We start from the raw sequence: 21790 nt of genomic DNA, 5'->3' as shown, positions 1-21790 counted from the left end.
GTTTGAGAGCCAGTGGATTTGATGCTAACTGACTCCTCCCAGCTTCAGCCAGCCTGGTAAGGATTCTGTACACTGGGACCATGGCTCTTGGAATTACCTGGGAGCTTTAAAAATATATAGATGTGGCTTCCCACCCCAGAGATTCTGACTTAACTGATTTATCTGGGCAAGGAATTTTTCAAAGCTCCGTAGGATGTTCCAGTGGGCCAAAGGCTAAAAGCCATTAGTCCAAGGCAATGTTCCTAGACTGATGTGCATGGAAATCAGGGAGGGAGGGCGCCTGGTTGGCTCAGCTGGTTGGGCATCTATCTTTAGCTCTAGTCATGATCCTGGAATCCCAGGATTGTGTCTCGCACTGGGCTCCCTGCTCAGTGGGGGGTCTGCTTCTCCCTCTGACCTTCACCCAACTCTCTCTTGCTCTTTCTCTCAAATAAATAAATAAAATCTAAAAAAAAACAAACCATCTAGGGATATTGTTAAAATGCAAATCCTATTCTGTGCTGTGGGATTTTTTTCTTTTTCTTTCTAAATTATTAAACACATGGCACAAGTTCTTTGTAGAAAATTAGAAAACACAAATAAGCAAAAAGAAAATAATAGTTTTAATGCCACCACTCAGGGATAAAACTTGATATTTTTATATATTTTATTATACATTTTCCTGAGCCTTATAAAAATTACAAATATTTCTGAGGGGAAAAAGTGCTCATACTGAGCAACCTGATTTGAAAGATTCCTATATGATTTACTAAATTATTACCTACACTGACCTCTGTATCTATCAGTGAACAGACTTCCCTGAAAACAGGTTGATATAGATACTACTATATTTGATTTTTGACAATTTAGAAGGAAAATGAAAAAAAACCCCACAAATAAAAGAATAGGATTTGTATAGGGGGGCTTGGGTGGTGAGTTGGTTGAGCATCCCGCCCTTGGTTTCGGTCAGGTTGTGATCTAAGTGTCCTGAGATCGTGTCCTGTGCTGGGCTCTGTGCTCAGTGAGGTACCTGGAGATTCTCTCTCCTTCTCCCTCTGTGCCTCCTCCTCATGCACCTGTTCTCTCTCTCTTTCTCTTTCAAATAAGTAAATCTTAAAAAAAAAAAAAAAAGAATAGGGGCGCCTGGGTGGCGCTGCCTTTGGTTCAGGTCATGATCCCAGGGTCCAGGGATGGAGCCCTGTATCAGGCTCTCTGCTCAGCAGGGAGCCTGCTTCCTCCTCCTCTCTCTCTGCCTACCTCTCTGCCTACTTGTGATCTCTATCTGTCAAAAAAAAGTCTGTAAGTCTATAAAATCTATAAGTCTATAAATCATAAGAACGAGAAATAAATTTCTAGTATCATACTGTATTTATTGAAACAAACCACACGTAAGTGGACATGCCCAGTTCAAACCTGGGTTGTTTACGGGGTCGACTATACATTTTCTCTGGCAGAGGAATCATATGAACCATGTGCTGAGAATAAACTCATATGAATTAACTCATGTCTTGCTAAATAAATTTGGGTTTTCTCATTAAATGAGTTAATACAAAATTCCACAACTACTCATTTACTTGGCAGATGCAACATCACTTTAAAAGACTGTAAGTACTGGCTAGTACCATCACCAAAAAGCAGAAGGGCTAAGCCTTCTAATTTATAATTATTTGGGGGGGGGAGCCCACAAAAAGAATGAAAATAAATTCAATAGTTAACTAATTTCTAACAAAGTGTTTGCCACTCCGGAGTCAGTAATCTTGTGCTCTATGCCACTTCAGTCATTAATCTCTTTGTTGGTTTGGTGACCTTGAGTGAAATCCTATCTAAGAGTCACACAGTTTGTAGAGATGATTAAAAAAAATTTTTTTTTTAATTGAAACACTGATTTATAAAGGAAATGTGGCCACAGTGTTACTATGAGGCATCAGTATTGTTCTTGGGACTGCTAAATGTCACGTGACTTACTTTTACACCTTGCTACCTCTCCACTCCACATTCTGTTCTTCTGACAAACACGTTCCTTGTTCCCCTGTGAATCAATGAGGAAAAAAAAAAAAGATTATTTCCAGGATTATACCTTAACGATGAAAAGATAATAAGGGAATGCAAAGTAATCATAGCTATAAGCCAGAATCTCCCAGCACTGGAATGCTAAATGAATTCATTAAATAAATATGGTTTAAGGATGAGGCTTAGACTTTTTTTTTTGACAGACAGAGATCACAAGTAGGCAGAGAGGCAGGCAGAGAGAGAGAGAGGAGGAAGCAGGCTCCCTGCTGAGCAGAGAGCCCAATGCGGGGCTCAATCCCAGGACCCTGAGATCATGACCCAAGCCAAAGGCAAAGGCTTTAACCCACAGAGTCACCCAGGCGCCAGGAAGCTTAGACTTTCAAAAATGCTTTCAAAATTCATACACTGGGCTGACCGGTGTAATTAATTTGTTTCACTTTCTATTCAAGTGACAACTGATTATAACCAATAGCAAAGATTGATGAGAAATGTGTCTGAAATGTCAAGGAGGTCTACTTGTTGAGTAAATTTTAAAAATATTTTGAATTGAATTTAGTTTTCAATACCTGAAAGGTACAGCAAAGAATGGGAATTGGTTTTTTTATACCCTTGCATGTGAAACAAGTCAAGGTATCTTACTGGTATGAGGACTGAATTTTTTTGACAATGTAAATTATCCATTAAAGATAAACTTAACCTATTAAGGGCCCAAGCATCTAAAATTTTAAATACTTGCAATAAAAATCTTCTTAAACATTACTTCCATGCCTTCTGAAATAAAGTTAAATAAATAGAACTTACTTGAAAAATTATTTATAATCATTATTCTGAATATATTTTTGTACATTCTTCAGTATCTCATAGCCCTTGATGGCTCTATAGGCTGTTGGTTCCCTATAGTTATTATAGGCATATATGAGCTAAGATTAATTCTCTTTGACTTCTGGATATAATTTTTATGAGTCTTTGTTTCTTCCTTCATTGTTGCTTATCTCTTACTATAATCATAAGTGATCTTAAATAGTCAGGGAGCTGACTTTAATGGCTTGTTATATACTTCCTCAAAATTAGGTAAAACCAAAAGAGAGGCAATAGCTCTTTCTCAGATCTTACTAATGTAGAACACAGCTTCAAGATAATCTGATATCAAATTCAAGATAATTTGATGTCCAAATTTGGATAATTTGATATCCAAAGGGCTCTGAGTAATGAAGAAATAGGTAACAAAATCTTTGTGCATATATTGACTTAGAATCAAGCCCCTTAATGCATTAGACACTAATCCTTTTAAACATGTATTATAAAATTTTACTTTATTTATTATTTTATAGTAGATAAGGAATTTAAAGCATGGAGAAGAACTCAAGCAAAATATAAAAAGAGAAATAAAAGTAACACACTCCCAAATAGCCACACCCCACCTTATAGGATTAATTTGAGGCCAAACTTGTTTCATCTAAGCCCTACCGCCTTCCTAAGAAGGCACATTATTTTGAAGCAAATCCCAGACATCAAATAATTTACCAGTAATTATTTCAGTACAAATCTCTAAAAGATGAGGCTCTTAAAACTATAACCACAACAACCAATAACACTATCATAGCTTATAAGTAACAATTCTTTAATATTAATAACAATCTGATTAGTGGTCAAATTTCCAACTGTTGCATAAACTTTATAATTTATTGCTTTATGGTTCACTTGAATCCAGACCAAACTAAGGTCTACATGGTTTATGTACCTTTTTAAAATATAGATTCCTTCTATTTCTTCACCTCTTACCCTGTCAACTTCTTTGTTTCAGAAGCTGGAAAACTGTGTCACTTGTTCTGTAACTATTTCTACAGACAGAATTTTGCTGATTGCCTCATGATGGTATGTCTTACCACTTTTTCTTCTTTTTGACAAGACTTTGTCATACAATGTGTTCTTCCACCCAGAGGCACATAATCTCTGGTTGCCTCTATTTTTTTTCTAACACTAGTAGCCACAATGATGATGGCCTAAATCCACTAGACCATAAGAGTTGCAAACTCTGAGATTTAAGTTCTATCACTTATTGACTGAAATACTTCTATAAAGGAAACTTCTGTTCATTTACTATTGGTTTTCTTATCATTCAGTTAGCATGGAAAAGACAATTCTTCCCCTTTCATTGTCTGTTTTCAAAATCATGAATTTGGTCATGAGCGTCCTCTAATAGTTACCAACTAATTTTCTTGTGTCTTTATGAGTCTACTATTGTTCATGACAGATTTGATGGGCTTAGTCCATTAAAGTTATTGCCTTTCTGAAGCCCAAATGATCTCATTTTGGCCTGTGGGAACCTCACCCAGTTGGCCTTCAAGTCTTTTTAATACATAGCCTTTGAGATTCCCTAATATCTCACATGACAAACTTTTCTAGGTTAATCTTTTACATTTCATCTCCCACACCTGGCACTGGTTGTTTCTGCAAGTAACTAAACATTAATATTTTTTAGAAGTTTCTAAGATGATTCTAACAGATAGCTTAGAATGAGAACTATTCTATAGTACTTCTCTAAATTTTGTAGTTAACACTAGGATATTCCCCTAAACTTTTAAGGTAAGTTATCTACTTCCTCAAATTTAATGACCCATCTACTTATTAAATATTAAATTTAAATTCATAAGTTTAAATTTTATACCACTTTACTTCTTAACAAATTGTAAGATTAGTACTCTCACATGAAAAAATAAAATTTAAAAACAGAAATTCCAACTGCAATCAACCATTACATGATCATACATTTTTTTTTTAAATCTTCTGGAGAAATGAAATAAGATCTACATAAGTCTAGTTCCAGCTTTCGTGGATCTATCTTATGACAATTCTCTGAATGCATGGTCAAAAAATAGTGGACTGTACTACACAAATTTAACAAATAATACAATGAATACTTCTGCAAAACCCACACTTAAATACCACAACAATAAAAACAGTAAGTTTCATGAAAACTCAGATGACAATGTTAGGAAATATAAGCAAGCCTCCTAAATTTGAAGTTTGATGATATGATTTATGCTTCAGCAAAACTGATTCCAGATAGGAGGGGGGATGGCTGTGGAGTAGGGGGGCCCTAGACTTGCCTCATCCCACAAATACAACTAGGTAAATATCAAATCATACTAAATACTCCCCAAATCAACTTGGAACACTGGCAGAACAAATTCCACAACTAAAGATAGATAAGAGGCCACAACAAAGAAGGCAGGAAGTGCAGAGATGTGTTTGGGGAGAGAATAAGATCAGGCCACTGCAGTGGGGAGGGAGCTGCAACAGCAGAGAAGGGTAAGAGACAGACCAGCACACAGGGGAGCACATGGATGAATCCCCACAGCAATTGGCTTGGAAAGCAAAAGGGCTTGAATTTCATGAGTTCTGGCAGGCTTAAAGCCTAGAATTTTAAAGATCTGGAAGAGCTTGGAGGACATTGAGGTGTTCTTGGAGAGAAGACAGGCAAACATCTCCAGAATGACAGACAGCATAGACACAGTGATCTGAAGAATGCCTGGGACACACAGTGGGGAGGTTAGTTGCTCATCCCAGAGTATGTCTCAGAGACACAGCATTCACGGAGAGCCCCTTCTGGGAACAATGGAATTGGCAGGCACCATTTCCCTCCCCCACTCCTAAGCAGAAGCACAGGGCTACCTGTAGGAACCACCACAGTGCCAACACTTACTACCTAACTTACTTACACCAACCCTGCCATCTCACACTCCAGAACAACCCCCCTTTCCAGTCATACTTGCTTCAGTCGCAGGAAAATGGGCCCCCTACTCCAGAAGACCAGCCTAAAAACCTGCCAGCACTGTACTCCTGACCTGGGAGTTTTGCAAGGGCTCAGTTCTGGTGGTGGTGGTGACAGGTCTCATTTCACAAATGGACCAGAGCAGACCTAGTTAAAATGTGCCACATTTAGGCCAGGGACAAACACTGCCCACAACTGGCAGAGAGAACCTCTGCAGACCACTGGCCTGAAGGAAAAAGCAGCTGGGACACAAAAGCAGAGCACACACAAGACACACTGGAGACACACTCAGAAGTACCAGGCCCTGGGGAACAAGGGACACTACACTGCAGTGCACTACAGGACCTCTTCTTCATAAAGCCATTACCCTCAAGAGACATAGCATTCTTAACACAGGGAAACGGGCACAGAGAGTTAGACAAAATGAGAAGATAGAGGATTTTGTCCTAAATGAAAGTATGGACAAGGTCACATCCAAAGATCTAAGCAAAACAGATATAAGTTACATGCCTGATGGACAATTTAAAGCAATGATCATAAGGATACTCACTAGACTTGACAAAAGAATGGATGACATCAGTGAGACCATTAACAAAGAAATAAGGAATAACATAGCAGAGATAAAGTGCTCAATAAACAAAATGAACAAAATGCTTAATAGAAGTAACAGCACACTGGAAGAAGCAGAGGAAAGAAATAATGACACAGAAGACAGAGTAATGGAAAGTAATCAAGCTGAACAATAGAAAAAAGAATTATGCAAAATGAGAACAGATTTAGGGAACTCAGTGACTACATCAAACATAATAACATTTATATTACTGGAATCCCAGAAGAAGAGAGAGAATAGGTGGTAGAGTATTTATTTGAAGAAATAATAGCTGAGAACTTTCCTAAATCTGGAGACAGAAACAGATACCCAGATCTAGGAGGTACAGAGAACCCCCAACAAAATCAACAAAAGCAGATATACACCAAGACACATTGTGACTAAAATGGCAAATACAGTGAGAAAGAAAAATATTAAAAGCAGCAAGACAAAAGAAGACAGTTCCATACAAAGGAAACCCTATATGACTAACAGTGGATTTTTTTCAATAGAAACTTTCCAAGCCAGCAGGGAACTGAAAGATATATTCAAAGTGCTGAGGAGAAAAATCTATAGCTGAGAACCCTCTATCCAGTAAGGCTATCATTCAGAATAGTAGGAGAGATAAAGAGTTTCCCAGACAAACAAAAACTAAAGGATTTCATGGCCATTAAACCAGCCTTGCAAGAAATATAAAAGGGAACTCTTTCAGTGGAAAGGATAGACCAAAAATGACATAATGAATGTAGGAAACACAAAGCAATAAAAATGAATATTTTTGTGAAAAATCAATCAAGTAACTCACAAAATAAAAGGATGTAAAATATGACACCATATACCTAAAATATGAGGAGGTGAGGAGGAAAGAATGGGTTCAAACTTAGATATCTATCAACTTAATTTAGACTGCAATATGCAGAAGATGTTATATACAAACCTAATGGTAACCACAAATCAAAAACTACTAATAAATATGCAAAGAATGAAGAGAAAGAAATCCAAATGTATTGCTAAAGAAAATCAGCAAAACATGAAAGAGAGTATTAGATAAGAAAGGATCAGAGAAAAACTTCAGAAACAACCACAAAACAAGTAATAAAATGGCAATAAATACATATCTATAATGATTATTTTGAAAGTAAATGGACTAAAAGCTACAATCAAAAGACATAGGGTGACAGAATGGATAAAAAACCAAGACCCATCTATATACTGCCAACAAGAGACTCATTTTAGACCTAAAGACACCTGCAGATTGAAAGTAAGGAGATGGAGAAACATCTCTCATGCACCTGCATATCAAAAGAAAGCCAGAGTAGCAATATTTATATAAGAAAAAAACCCTAACCAGACTTATCAAAAAAGAAAAGAGAAAGGATTGAAATAAATAAAATAATAAATGAGAGAAGTTACAAACAACACAGAAATATAATTAGGATATTATGAAAAATGTTGGGATGTAGAGATTAGTTAAAAATAAAAATCTTTTTTAAAAAAGCTCTTGTACAGTGAACGAAACAATCAACAAAACTAAAAGACACCCTATGGAATGGGAGAAGATATTTGCAAATGACGTATCTAATAAAGGGTTAGTATCCAAAATATATAAAGAACTCAACACCCAAAAAACAAATAATTCAATTAAAAATGGGCAGAAGACATGAACAGGTATTTATCCATCGAAGACATACAGATGGACAACAGACACATGAAAAGATGTTCAATATCATTCATCACCAGGAAATTACAAATCAAAACCACAAGGAAATATCATCTCACACCTGCCAGAATAGCTAAAATAAAAAACACAAGAAACAACAAGCATGGGTGAGTATGTGGAGAATAAGGAACCCTCTTGCACTGTTGGTGGAAAGGCAAACTGGTGCAGCCACTCTAGAAAACGTTATGGAGGTTCCTCAAAAAGTTGAAAGTAGAACCACCCTACTATCCAGCAATCACACTACTGGGTATTTACCCTAAGAGCAAAGAACACTAATTCAAAGGGGTATATGCATCCCTACATTTATTGTAGTATTATTTACAATAGCTAAGACATGGAGGTAGCCCAAGTATCTATTAATTGATGAATGGATAAAGATGTGTTGTATATTACAATGGAGTATTATTCAGCCATAAAAAAGAATGAAATCCTGCCATTTGCAATGACATGGGTGCTAAGTGAAATAAGTCAGTCACAGAAAGACACATACCATATGATTTTACTCATATGTGGAATTTAAGAAACAAATGAACAAAGGGGAAAACAGATCGAGAGAGAGAGAAACTAACCAAGAAAGAGACTCTTAACTATAGATAACAAACTGATGTTTACCAGAGGGGAGATGGGTGGAGGGATGGGTTAAATAGGTGAGGGGGGTTAAGGGGAGGGGTACTCATCATGATGATCATTGGGTGATTAAAAAACAACAACAGGGACACCTGGGTGGCTCAGTGGATTAAAACCTCTGCCTTCAGCTCAGGTCATGATCTCAGGGTCCTGGGATCGAGCCCCGCATGAGGCTCTCTGCTCAGTGGGGAGCCTCCTCCTTCCTCTCTGCCTCTCTGCCTACTTGTGATCTCTCTGTGTCAAACAAATAAATTTAAAAAAATAAAATAAAAAATAAAAAACAACAACAAAAACTAAAAAAAAAAAAAAAATTAACTGTAGCGTTCCCACCAAAGTAAATAGGGAGACACAGGTTTTGTTGACGGGGTTTTAATATTACAAACCAGGAGTGGTCTTGAGACATAACTTGGTATTTGGTCAGAACTGCTCTGAGGATTTTCAGGCCACACTTGGCATACAGCAACCTGGCATTTCAACCAAGAACCCTCCAAGGTATTTAAACGCAGTTTGAGGAAGTCTTAGTTTGCATACCTGAATCCCTATGGTCACCTCCCCACAGTGACAGATGGACTGCCCTGTTACACAGTAGGATTAACAGGAGGTCAAAACATAGGTTTAAATGGCCAACTAAAGTAACAGTATCAGCCTTGTGGCTGGTATTCCAGCTTCCTCTTCTTCCTCATGGCCTTGATTTTTTGAATTTGAAACTTTTTTTTAAAATTTTATTTTTCCCGTGTCCCAAGATTCATTGTTTATGTACCACACCCAGTGCTCCACGCAATTGGTGCCTACCTTAATACCCACCACCAGGCTCACCCAACCCCCCACCCCTCTCCCTTCCAAAACCTTCAGTTTGCTTCTCAGAGTCCACAGTCTGTCGTGCTTCATCTCCCACTCTGATTTCCCCCAATTCCCTTTTCCTTTTCTTCTCTTAATGTCCTCCATGTTATTCCTTATACTCCATAAGGAAGTGAAACCATAGGATAATTGACTTTCTCTGCTTGACTTATTTCACTCAGCAAAATCTCCAGTCCCATCCATGTTGATATGAAAGTTGGGTATTCGTTCTTTCTGATGGCTGTGTAATATTCCATTGTATGTACGGACCATGTCTTCTTTATCCACTTGTTTGTTGAAGGGCATCTTGGCTCGTTCCACAGTTTGGTGATTGTGACCATTGCTGCTGTGACCATTGGGGTACATATGGCCCTTCTTTTTACTAGATCTGTATCTTGGGAGAGTCCTCAAAAAATTAAAATAAAGCTGCCCTATAACCTTGCAATTGCACTACTGGGTATTTACCCCAAAGATACAGATGTAGAGACTTGTTTTGTTTTTTAAAATTGTAAGTCACTTAAAATATTTCTTGGAAAGTGTTAGGAAATATGGTAACAAAGTATAAAAAGTCTTTTAAGACCAAAATCAGTGAAACAAATTGGTGTTAATACTAAAAATGTTCCCAAGTATATTGGAAAAACAAATTAATTCTAGTTAACCAATGTATTCACTTACCTCTAATTCATAGCCAGGTTCACACTGATAAATAATTGTGCTTCCAAAGCTGTATTTACTGCCAAACACAAACCCATGTTCTGGACTTTCAGGTTTCCCACAAGAGACTGGGCTGCAGGATTCATCAGAAAACTGTGGCTTCCAGGTGCCATCAAGCTAAATAACAAATGACAGATGAGAAGTTACATTTAGGAGTTAATACATATGAATGAAGAAACTTGTAAATATTGGCATAGAAGAATAATCCCCAATATGATGGTCCAAAGAACCTAGAATTTGGTTCTACTTCTCCTGAGTATTATCTGTGGCCTTAAAAGCACACATTAAATATTAGATGGCCTTCCTAGTTACTGCTGAACAATCTTAGACATTTCTCAGAAACATAAAATAAGCATTTTCTTCCTAATAGAATCCTTTAAAAATCAGGAACACCAAAAAGTATGTTTTCATTACGATGAAGGAGGACTGGAAAGTTGACACAAATATTCCAAGACTGACACCAACGCATCCTTACATTTCACTTCACTCCCCTCCTCCCAAACCCACCACAGTCAGAGTTAACATTTTTCAGTATCTTTCTATTTGGGTGAAAGTGAGGCATACCCAGATGTTTCCCTTGGAGACTATTATTCTCTTGTTATTATATATTTTTGTTTTCTTTGAGAAAATACTGCATGAGCTGGATAACAGTCTAAAACAGAACAATTACTCCACATATGAGGCAGAATTAATTTTACATATGTGTCTGTCTCATCACTAAGCACTTCCCTAATGTCAGAAATTGAGGTTGTATCTAATTTTTCAATTCTGTGAATAATGCTTCAATATACATATCTTTCTGCATAAATTATTCTGGGCATTACTATTCACTTTTAAAAACTATGTAGTATTGGTTTCTTTGATATATCTGGGATCTGTTTTGACACATTTTAGTATTTCCCTATAATGGTTAGTTCACTATATTAGAATAATTTGTTTACTAATGATTTCTTTCTCCATGGACTGTGATGATTCCTTTATCAGGATGTACTTTTGGTTTATTTCTTCCATTCCACTCAATTTCCTCTCTGCTGAATCTACACATCACACTGATAGGACATTTGTAATTCTGTAATATGTCTTAATCTTGGGAAGGGCTGGATCTCCTTCATTCTTCAAAATTCACATTGATCTTCTCATCCATTTATTTGTTCTATGAAGTACAGAATCAATTTGTTGTATCAAAATAAAATATTTCTAGGCACTGAACATAGTTATGGACAATTTCTACATTTAAACACTTAGAAAGGGTCTAGTCTACCTTTCAGACCAAAATCAACCCAAGACTCAGTTGTGTGAGGGTGAGGGGTCATACCTTACGTGGAGAAAGTAATAAGGGTTGTCAAAAATAAATTACTGACTCCAAAAACAACAACCCCCCCCCACAAAACATAGTCACCAATACATCAGGGTCCTACAGGGCACATGGAGAAGCACCCAGTTATCCACATACCCAACCTGGAAAAACTCTGGGAAAGCACTGAATTAATTCCCTAAGCATGGTGGGACAAACTTCTTGTAAGCTTATTTCAGACAGCTCAGGGTCTGTGAAAAAGTTGCCCCTAAGACTGCTTCAGTGCTAAATCTAAAAGGGGCCATCTGGAAAGATACCAATTTTGAGAGTGTGGTAACTCTGACAGTCATCTGAGCTGCTTCTTGTGATGTTCCTCTTTTTAGGTTTGGTAGCAATGAATCATTGAGTATGCATGATTTATAAATGGAAAACTGGGAAGACTTTGAAATAGTTCTTGAATCCCTACTAAATGTCAGTCATGCACTAGATGCTTTACAAACATTCAATAATTTAATCCTTCCAATTACAGATTTACAAATAAAGGGGGTGGGGGAAACAGGTCATCAGAGAACCTGTTAATATCTGAGCTGGAGTTCAAAGGAATGTTGAAGGCAAAGTCCTTTCTTTGCCATGCAGCCTGTCCTGGCTTTCACCTCCTCACTCCCCCAACTCTAGCAATGGAAGAACATACTAATAACTCATTTTATTTTTCTTTCTCTGGTTTATCTTACAGAAGCTAGGAGAAGGGGATGAGCTAGGGGTAGCTGCTCTCTGTGGTGCTGGTCTAGGCATTTCCCCCGTTCACTCCCTAGTTTCTCATTCTGACCATACAAGACACATATTACTAGACACCTTTTTTTCAAGTAAGGAAACTGAAGCTCAGACATTTTAAGTGACTTTCTTAAAGTCACACAAGTAGTAGGTAGTGGAGATAGGATTTGGCTCTAAGTTGCTGTCTGTTTCTGTAACCTCTGGTTTTTCTACTAAAACTGCACACAGTTGGTATCAGTCAGGCCTCATCTCCCACACAAGGACACTCTTTACCACATTTATGTGTAGACTTGTGGTTAATTTTCCATGAATATTTTGTTATAGATATCTTAACATTTTATTTCACTTTGGCACTTTTCACCTACTCCTGGCATTTTCATAGTTTAAAAATGGAGCTATTGAAAAGAAAGATATGTTTTAAAATATTTCTACCACAAAGCTCCTCAAATTCTTGACACAGCTGGAAACTTGACTTTTTTTTTTCCTTTTCAGAATAGCAAGATACTGCTGTTGACAAACACACACATTTAATATATATAAATGAGGTACAGGTACAGGTTCTAGGACAGAGAATCTTACCTGACACGTTGATATGTTAACTCCCTCATAGATATACCCTTCTGCACATGACACAGAAATTTGCTTATTCACACTGAAATCATCCCCATGAACACGTATATATGTTATATTTGCTGGAAGAGGGCATTTTTTAGGGCTGCAGGAGATTTTCTCAGGAAACCAATGACCATCTTTCTGACAGGTGAATGTGTCTACATCCGTATCCATCACATACCCTTCCAGACATCTGCAATGGAAAAAGCAAAATAAGCACCTTAAAGAGAGTACAATGCTGTTGGTGACTTCTTGGGTTTAAGATGCTGTTACAAAGCTCAGTAGACATTTTATGTGATGCATTGAAACTGATTTGAATGTCAAGGGAATGGGATTGCCTTGCTAAAAGACCGACAGAACAATGACAAGCTGATCAGTCCTTTGCTGTCCACATTAAGGATGAGCCAAGCCTAAAGTTGATTTAAATGTTGCTCATGTTATTTACCCTTGTTGTGGACAATTTCAACGTTGAATTCACTTTTATTCTGAAAAGACCTAACAGTTCAAAACATTCTAGACATATCGCAACACAGACTCAGATACTAGTTAAGAATATAACATAAGTAATATTTACTGAGAATCTACTTTGTGCCAAGCACTGGTCTAAGTCCTTTACATAGGGTATTTCTTTAAATCCTGAGTAGTTGATATTATTATGTAACAACAGTACTGGTGTTCAAACTCCAATCAGCCTGGCTCCACAGTACCTTATGATTTATAAAATTTGGATTTATTTATTCAGCAAATGTTTACATAGCACTTATTAAATTCTAGTCACTGTTCTAAGTGCCCTACAAATATTAATCCATTTAATTCTCATGACAACCCTGTGAGTAGGTATGATTATCTTCACTCCCATTTGGCAGATGGTGAAACTGACATCAGAGACACTAAACTCCCCCAGGAAGTGACAGAGCTGAGATTCTGGCCTAGGGACTCTGGTTCTCAAATCCATGCTTTCGCTACTATGCTACACTGCCTTTTAAATTAAACCATTTAGCTAATTAACATTTATTAGGTGGATTTTTTTTTTTGTAATTTCACAAATCACCAGGTTAAACAGGAGTCACAGGTTTTGCAAACTTGTAATCTGTTTACTACACGTAAAGATCTGAAACATAATCAACACATGACAAGGCATAATAAATGGGGGGAGTTCTTGAGAAGCAGGTGATACTGTGATTTCTCAAGGTATCTCACACATCAACATCTGAAGACACAATTGAAAATGTGTTTCAAAAACGAGCGATAATTGTTGTTTTTCTCCTCTGTGCATGATCAACTACTCGTCAGCTTTCTTACCATTGATGATACTCCCTTGGGTCTCCTCCTTACTGCAATTAGGAGAGAAAAAAGGTAGGGCTAAAATGTCCACAATAGACATGTTTAAGAAGAGTGACTGAATTATTAAAATCTTAGAATCCAATATGTAAAGGATAATCCATAACTCCTTCACAGACGTGAAAAAAATCTAAATTGATTTAGAGGGTTGAGCTATCTTATGGGCATTTATTCCAATAAAAATTAAATTGCAAATTAATTCCATATTCTCTTAGTTCTTTTTAATAACACATTATAGATAACATTACAGCAAAAAACAAATCACTATTTGTGCATTAAATAGTTCAGTTTGTTCAAATAGCATAGGTTGGAAGTCTACTTAATTTATCTTCCTATATAGGAGGGCTGGGGTGGCTCAGTGGTTTGGTTAAAGCCTCTGCCTTCAGCTTAGATCATGATCTCAGGGTCTTGGGTCCTGGGCTCTCTGCTTAGCAGGGAAGCTGCTTCCCTGCCCGCCCCCCCTCCGACCCCGCCTGCCTCTCTTCCTACTTGTGATCTCTGTCTGTCAAATAAATAATACATAAAACCTTTTTTTTTATTAAATAATACATAAAACCTTTTTTTTTATTAATTTTTTATTTTTTATAAACATATATTTTTATACCCAGGGGTACATAAAACCTTTAAAAAAATCTTCCTATATATGCAGTTCAATGAAGGTATCTGCTTTTTGACCTGAATCATTCAGCTTTTGCCTTACTTCCCCAATATTTGCTTGTATGAATATAACCACAGAGTGATATCATAAACTTATCAGCACGATGTTTAGAAGAAAAACGAGCCTGGTGCCTTAAGAGATACAAAAGCCCGCTGGAGAATCTCACTCTTTCATGAAGGTCAGCAGAATATGATATTCATGACAATTATATGAGGGACTATGAGCTGAAAATGTAGCCAATGGATTTCTAAACAATTATGAATAGAATAAGGCCAAGTGTGAAAAGCTTCAGTTTTTGGAGAGCAGACCAGAGATGGTATTTTCCCAATTAGCTTAATTTTTGACCTAGCGCTTTTTATTTTACAATCCTCCTGTCTGCACCCTTTGAAGACTCTAGAGCCATGGACTTACCTGAGTTTCACTTTACTTTCAAAAGTGTGTGCCTCTCCAGTGGCCACTGCATTGGCGACAGATGGCGGGGGTCCACAGGACAAGGGCACACAGACTGGATAAGGCTGGCTCCATGTCCCTTTCTCTGTGCAAACCAGCTCCGAACTGCCTTGTATGACGTACCCAGATCTGCAGTTGTAAGTTACCACATTTTCCTCCGAAGAGACGCTCTCACTGGTGAATGCATTTGGAATGGCTGGGAGAGAACCACAGGAAGTGTGCTCACAATATGGGAAGCCAGAGCTCCACTGGCCGTTGGCTTCACAGCTGATTTCAGAAATTCCATGAAGCTTGAAGCCTTTGAAGCACTGAATCTGGACTGCCCTTCCGCAGCCAAAATCTGTCCCATTGACAGCTCCGTTCTGAATCACCGGCGTGGAACAACTGCAAGGCAGGCAGGAAGGCGGGCTGCCACTCCAGGAGCCATTGGAGAGACACCTTCTTGAAGGACTCCCATGGAGCTTATAACCAGGAAAGCACTGATACTGTATATGTCCCCCGTGATAAAAGGAGAAGCCATTAGAAAAGCCATGGGAAGAATCTTCAGGAGGGCCACAGTTGACTGGTTTACAGAGAGGGAACTCTGCGTCCCAGTTGCCACTGGACTGACAGGTGAGTTTTGGAGCACCGTGCAACATGTAGCCATCGTGGCAGTGGAACGCCACTTCCTTTCCAAAACTATAGTCCAGGCCATCCATCACTCCATTTGCCACCTGTGGTGGGGTGGCACATCTGACAGGCACACAGATGGGAGTGGTTCCACTCCAACTTCCATTGGCAAGACAAACACGACTCCTGGCTCCCTCAAGTAAGAACCCTACACTGCAAGTATACTCAACCTCTTTTTGGAATGTATGTTCATTTCCTTTCACCTGGCCATTGGCTGAGACTGGCGGTGACCCACAGTCCACAGGAAAGCACGCTGGCTCATTCTCATCCCAATTTTTATTTTGTTGGCATGTTCTCCTCTCAGAGCCATTCAACACATACCCAGGATCACACTCATAGTGTAACACACTCAGGTATGTGTAGTTGCTTCCTCTGATGGAGCCATTCATAATGGGATTTGGTGCTTTGCACGAAATGGCCTCACACCTTGGGGAAGCACCACTCCATTCTTTATTCTGTAGACAAAACCTCATGTTGGAGCCCAGCAGAACGTGTCCTGGCTTGCAGCTATACTGTACAGCATTGCCCATGGTCGTCTCTGCAAAATGCAAAAAGCCATTTTCAGGAGCAATGGGCAAGTCACATTCAATGGAAATGCAGGATGGAGCACTGCCATTCCAAGTGCCATCTTCCTGGCATATCAGCATAGGGCTCCCTAGAAGTTCATATCCTGGATTACAGGTATATGAAACAATGGTGCCATATAGAAAGCTTGCAGAATGTGGAGTAGGAGATCCTTTGGTGCTTTCTCCGGCTTTAGCCCCTGCTGTCAGATGGTAAGGAGGTTGAGGAGTCACATACGGAACTTCCATCATATCTTCTTCTTCTACAAAAGATTCCTGACCATCTTTGACCTTAGTACATTCTCCAAAATCAATATGAGGCGGGAGACCACAGTCTATGGGTACACATGTTGGTATGAAGCTTGACCATCCTGACTCTTCACAGGTCTGCATGGCATGGCCAGCTACCTGGAACCCAGGTAAGCAGCTGTAGATGATCATGGCCCCATAGCTGTAATCTGCGCCTTCTACAAATCCATTTTCGATGGGTTGTGGGGGATTACAGTGGATGGCACTGCATGACGGGACACCCATATCCCAATCACCTGTCTCTAAACAAGTCAAGGATTTGGGACCTTCTAGCCTGAAGCCTCGGTCACAGGAGTATGTAATGGTTTGCCCGTAGTGTAGGTTTGTGTAAGAGAATTTGCCATTTGAAATCTCCTTGGGCATTGGGCACTCAATGGGTTTGCAGGTGGGTTTCCCCCCAAGCCAGTGACCATTTTCTCCACAAAGGATGGTAGTATTTCCCAACAACTCAAAGCCGGGCTTGCAGGTATAGAGAGCTGTGCTGAGATAGGCAAGACCTTGTACATCGATGATGCCATTGAGAATTTCCTCAGGGTGAGGACATTCCACAGGGATACATTCTGGCAGTGGAGAGCTCCAGGTACCATCAGCTTGGCAGGAGGTGGTGGGATCCCCTCTCAGGAAAAACCCATCCACGCAAGAATACTTGACAGTACTTCCAAAATGAAGAGCAGACGAAGGAGCGGGGACCCCAAAGGAAATGAGGGGAGGTGGGAGGCAAAGAACCATCTTACAAACAGGGAAAGAATCATTCCATCGCTGTGATGGCAGGCATTTCAGGACGGAGGGGCCCTGAAGGGCATGTCCTTCTTTACAAGAAAATATCACCACTCCTACTTCCGTAGCTGACTCCTTCAGGACGAGCTGGTTTTCCAAGAGGGGAGGCTCTGGGCACTTGGCAGGCACACACTTCTGGTTTGGCTTCTTATTCCATTTGCCAGATTTCTGGCATGTCCAAGAATTATCACCGATAAGCTCATAACCTTCATTACAGAAAAACTGAACCTTGGATCCTACTTCAAAATTTTCTCCTTTCATGTAGCCATTCTGGATCGGGGGAGGTTTCCCACAGTTGAGAGGGATGCATGACAGAGGGGATTCACTGTGCCAGTGGCGATTGGCTTGGCAGACAAATATGGGACTTCCAACGGACTTATAGCCTGGATTACACCGATATCTCGCTTCACTCTCAAAGATCCTGCCAGTTGTATGCTGTATAATAGGGAGAAAACAATTAAGTCTTATATGTATAATGAATAATTAACTAAAGACATTGAACAATAATAAAGAAATATATACTGAAGTGCCTATGTTAAGACGAATCAGTTAAGACATAAGCAAATAAGGACTTAATGCTTTTCTCATTAGGCCTGTTCTATGTTAGTAAGTGAAAAGGACAGGTCAAATTTGGTAATCCTTATTGCAGAAATGTTTACCATGGGGCTGAACTGTCATAAGTAAAAAATCAATAGTTTTAAATTGATGATTTGGTAGACTACTACTAAAAATTATAAATTACTTAGTAAATTCAAAAAAATCTTGCTCACGATAGCAATGCTGTAGTTCTGTTGCTTTAACTACAGAGAAAGAAGTATACACATACGACCTACATTTACTTGTTAATATTGTCAAAAAAAGCATATAAAATATTTTCATGGATATATTCCAAAGAGTACAAAGTTTTGTGTTCATTCTTAACATACTCTTAAAAACTGCTGCTCTAAAGATGGGGAATTGAAAAGCAGTATCTTATCTTTTAAACAAAAAGTTAATCTTCATGAACTCAATATTTAAATATATAAGGGACTAATAACAGGTCATTTTTAGGTAGTACCACACATGAATTAGTCATGAAAATTTTAAAAGGAATATCACGGTGAAGTCTAGCTTGTATGCTATATAGTGAACTTCTTATTCTAGTGGACATAATTTTTTTTTAAATTTCTTTCTTGGGTACACACATGGAAGCACCATGCCATCATAGACCTAATCTGTGTTGTTAAATACCAGCTCTCCAGTGCTTACCTGGCACCTAGTAGGAGCTCCAGAGATATTTGCTAAATGAACAAATGAAGAAAGCCTCCTCATCTACATATACCCTCTTCCAGTGGATCTGGTACCTCAGAGCAGAGGTGTTAAACAGAAGGTATTTACTATCATTTAGAATATAAAGGAGAAAAGGTATGACATATGTGTGGGTTTTTACATAATATTTAATTAGAATATTGTCTCTTTAAAATAGCCCTTGTGGGGTACCTGTGTGGCTCAGTGGGTTAAAGCCTCTGCCTTTGGCTCAGGTCATGATCTCAGGGTCCTGGGATTGAGGCCCACATCAGGCTCTCTGCTTAGCGGGGAGCCTGCTTCCCTCTCTCTCTCTGCCTGCCTCTCTGCCTACTTGTGATCTGTCAAAATAAATAAATAAAATCTTTAAAAAATAAATAAAATAGTCCTTGATTTGGGGAAATAGACTAGGCACATATTAATGTGCAAGGAGAACAGGAGTGCATCTGAGAGAACTCTTTATGTCCTGATGAAACTACCTTTAAGTCCGCTGAAAGAAAATTGTAATAACTGCATTATAGTGAACAGATGATTCACCCCATCTTTGTTCTAAAAATCAGAAATGATACCAGATTTCTCTAAGTTCCAGGAGACCTTGATTTCTATAAAATATACATTCATCTTGGAATAATTTCTTCTATAAAGGAAAATAATATTGTATTAAAATTGGTTTATTCTACCTTCATAGTTAGGGCTAAGGATTGCTACAAAGCACTTCAAATAGCACTTCTATATGTTAGCAGAAGGTACAAAGCTCTATATTAAAAGGATCACTAATTTCTATCAACTTCCCTCAAATATTCACTACCTATAGGTCCAGCCACTTCTGTTTTTCAACAGTTAATCTGTCCAGTGTCCTGTCTCTAATCCCAGGTTAGCCACAGGAGGCCAGCAGTCAGTGATGAAAGCCATGGACCACTCACTCATTAAGTCTCTTACCTCTAGAAAGCCATTCTCAACCTTGGGTGGTTCATTGCAAGCCACAGGGTGGCATGTGGGTGTGGGGCTACTCCACTGTCCTGTGGCCTCACAGGTGCTCTTCTTCTCCCCTTTAATGTAGAACCCCTTGTTGCAGCTATAAGCCACCATGGCCCCAAAACTGTAGTTTGATCCACTTGCATAGCCATTCATGATGCTTGGAGGCTCTCCACACCGCACAGGGATGCACTGGATGGACATGGGGGAAGGGTTCCACTGCCCACCTCTCAAACACTCAATCTTGGCCGAGGTATTCAGTACAAAACCTTCTGTGCATTTAAAGCTCACAACGGATCCTGCTGCAAATTTTGCTTTGCTCACAGATTCTAAGATGCTATAAGAAACAGATGGGGGCTTTTCACAGAAATGAGCTATACAACGGGGCATGGCCTGACCTTCGGGGGGAACCCACTTGCCCTGGGCATTGCAAAGGAGCTGGGAATTGTCTGCCAGACTGTAACCATCTGAGCAATAGTAGAAGGCAATGTCTCCAAATAACCGATGGGCAGTCTCTGGAGAGGCGTGTTCCACATTGGGGGGCTCATCGCAGGAGACAGCCAGACACTGCTGGTTACTTCCATTCCACTTGCCATTGGCCAGGCATTCAATGGTGTCAGGACCAGCTAGGGTATAGCTATGAGAATGGGAGAAAAAGAACAATAACTAAGCATAATATTTGAGAAAAGGTGTTTGTGCCTTTGTAATTCTGTTTTTAGTTTTTTACTCTTTGCAACAATGACTATTTTTAGTCGTTATTCTTTAAAATAATATTTCTTAAGATGGAGGTATAAGTAGAAGAACTCTACAGGCTCGTCTCATCCCTCAAACACAACTAGAAAATTATCAAATCACTCTGAATACCCAAGAAATTGACCTGAGGAGACAGAGCAAACTGCACAACTGTACAACTAGAGGGAGAGTTGTACACAACAAGGAAGTGTCAAGACATGGTATGGGGGAGAAATGGATGGTAGGTGCTGTGGAGGAGAGGGAGCCCTGGTCTCAATGGTGAGAGAAAAAGGAATGCTCAGGGGAATTGACAGAGAACACTTCCCCACAGCCATTCGCTGGGAAAATGAGAGGGGCTTATTTTCATGAATTTTTGCAACCAATGGGGCTTGAAGACCAAAGTTTTAAATGTTGGTAGTCTTGGCTTGTAGGGAGAACTGAGGCACTGCCCTACTCCTGGAGGGAAGACAAGCAAGCAGCCTGGGGTGGGGTGGGGGGTGAGTGGGCAGACAGCCATTTGAGGAATGCCTAGGTCACATGGGGAAACTGTTTGTTCTTCTTAGAGAGCATCTGCGAGAGGTGGCATTTGCAGAGTTGTCTCTCAAGAGACAAAAGAGCTGTCAGACGCCTTTCTCCCTCCCTCCTCTTCCCCCCCCCCCCCCGCCAGCATAAATGCAGAGACACTTGCTGTTGACATCACAGCACCAACACTGGCTGCCTGACCTGCTTACACCAGGTCCTGATCCAAAACTGTGCTCTGCTGGGACTGCTCTTCTTGGACCAATGTGCCTCAGTGCCAGCATGGAGATCCCCTTCCCCAGAAGACCAGCAGAAACCCCTCTCCATGCCTTGTCTCCCAGCCAGAGTTCTATGAGGCTTCAGTTCTAGTAGAAATAGTATTAGGTCTCGGGACGCCTGGGTGGCTCAGTGGGTTAAGCCGCTGCCTTCGGCTCAGGTCATGATCTCGGGGTCCTGGGATCGAGTCCCGCATCGGGCTCTCTGCTCAGCGGGGAGCCTGCTTCCTCCTCTTTCTCGGCCTGCCTCTCTGCCTGCCTCTCTGCCTACTTGTGATCTCTCTCTGTCAAATAAATAAATAGAATCTTT

At 39.5% G+C, this 21790-nt stretch overlaps 1 protein-coding gene across 3 annotated transcripts in view; it reads right to left on the bottom strand.

Moving 5' to 3' along the window:
- SVEP1 (sushi, von Willebrand factor type A, EGF and pentraxin domain containing 1) overlaps window positions 1-21790 on the bottom strand; it is a 178849-nt gene that overhangs the window by 19802 nt on the left and 137257 nt on the right. For all 3 annotated transcript variants that reach the window (XM_059411091.1, XM_059411092.1, XM_059411093.1), the window contains 5 exons: window positions 19919-20591; window positions 15339-18130; window positions 12896-13121; window positions 10213-10368; window positions 1945-2008 (listed from right to left, as the gene is read on the bottom strand). In XM_059411091.1, coding sequence (XP_059267074.1) covers window positions 1945-2008; window positions 10213-10368; window positions 12896-13121; window positions 15339-18130; window positions 19919-20591 — 3911 coding nt within the window. The remainder of the gene's footprint in view (window positions 1-1944; window positions 2009-10212; window positions 10369-12895; window positions 13122-15338; window positions 18131-19918; window positions 20592-21790) is intronic.

This window comes from Mustela nigripes, chromosome 9 (assembly GCF_022355385.1).
Source record: "Mustela nigripes isolate SB6536 chromosome 9, MUSNIG.SB6536, whole genome shotgun sequence".
Taxonomy (NCBI): Eukaryota; Metazoa; Chordata; class Mammalia; order Carnivora; family Mustelidae; genus Mustela; species Mustela nigripes.
This window is presented reverse-complemented; position numbering and strand designations above follow the sequence as displayed.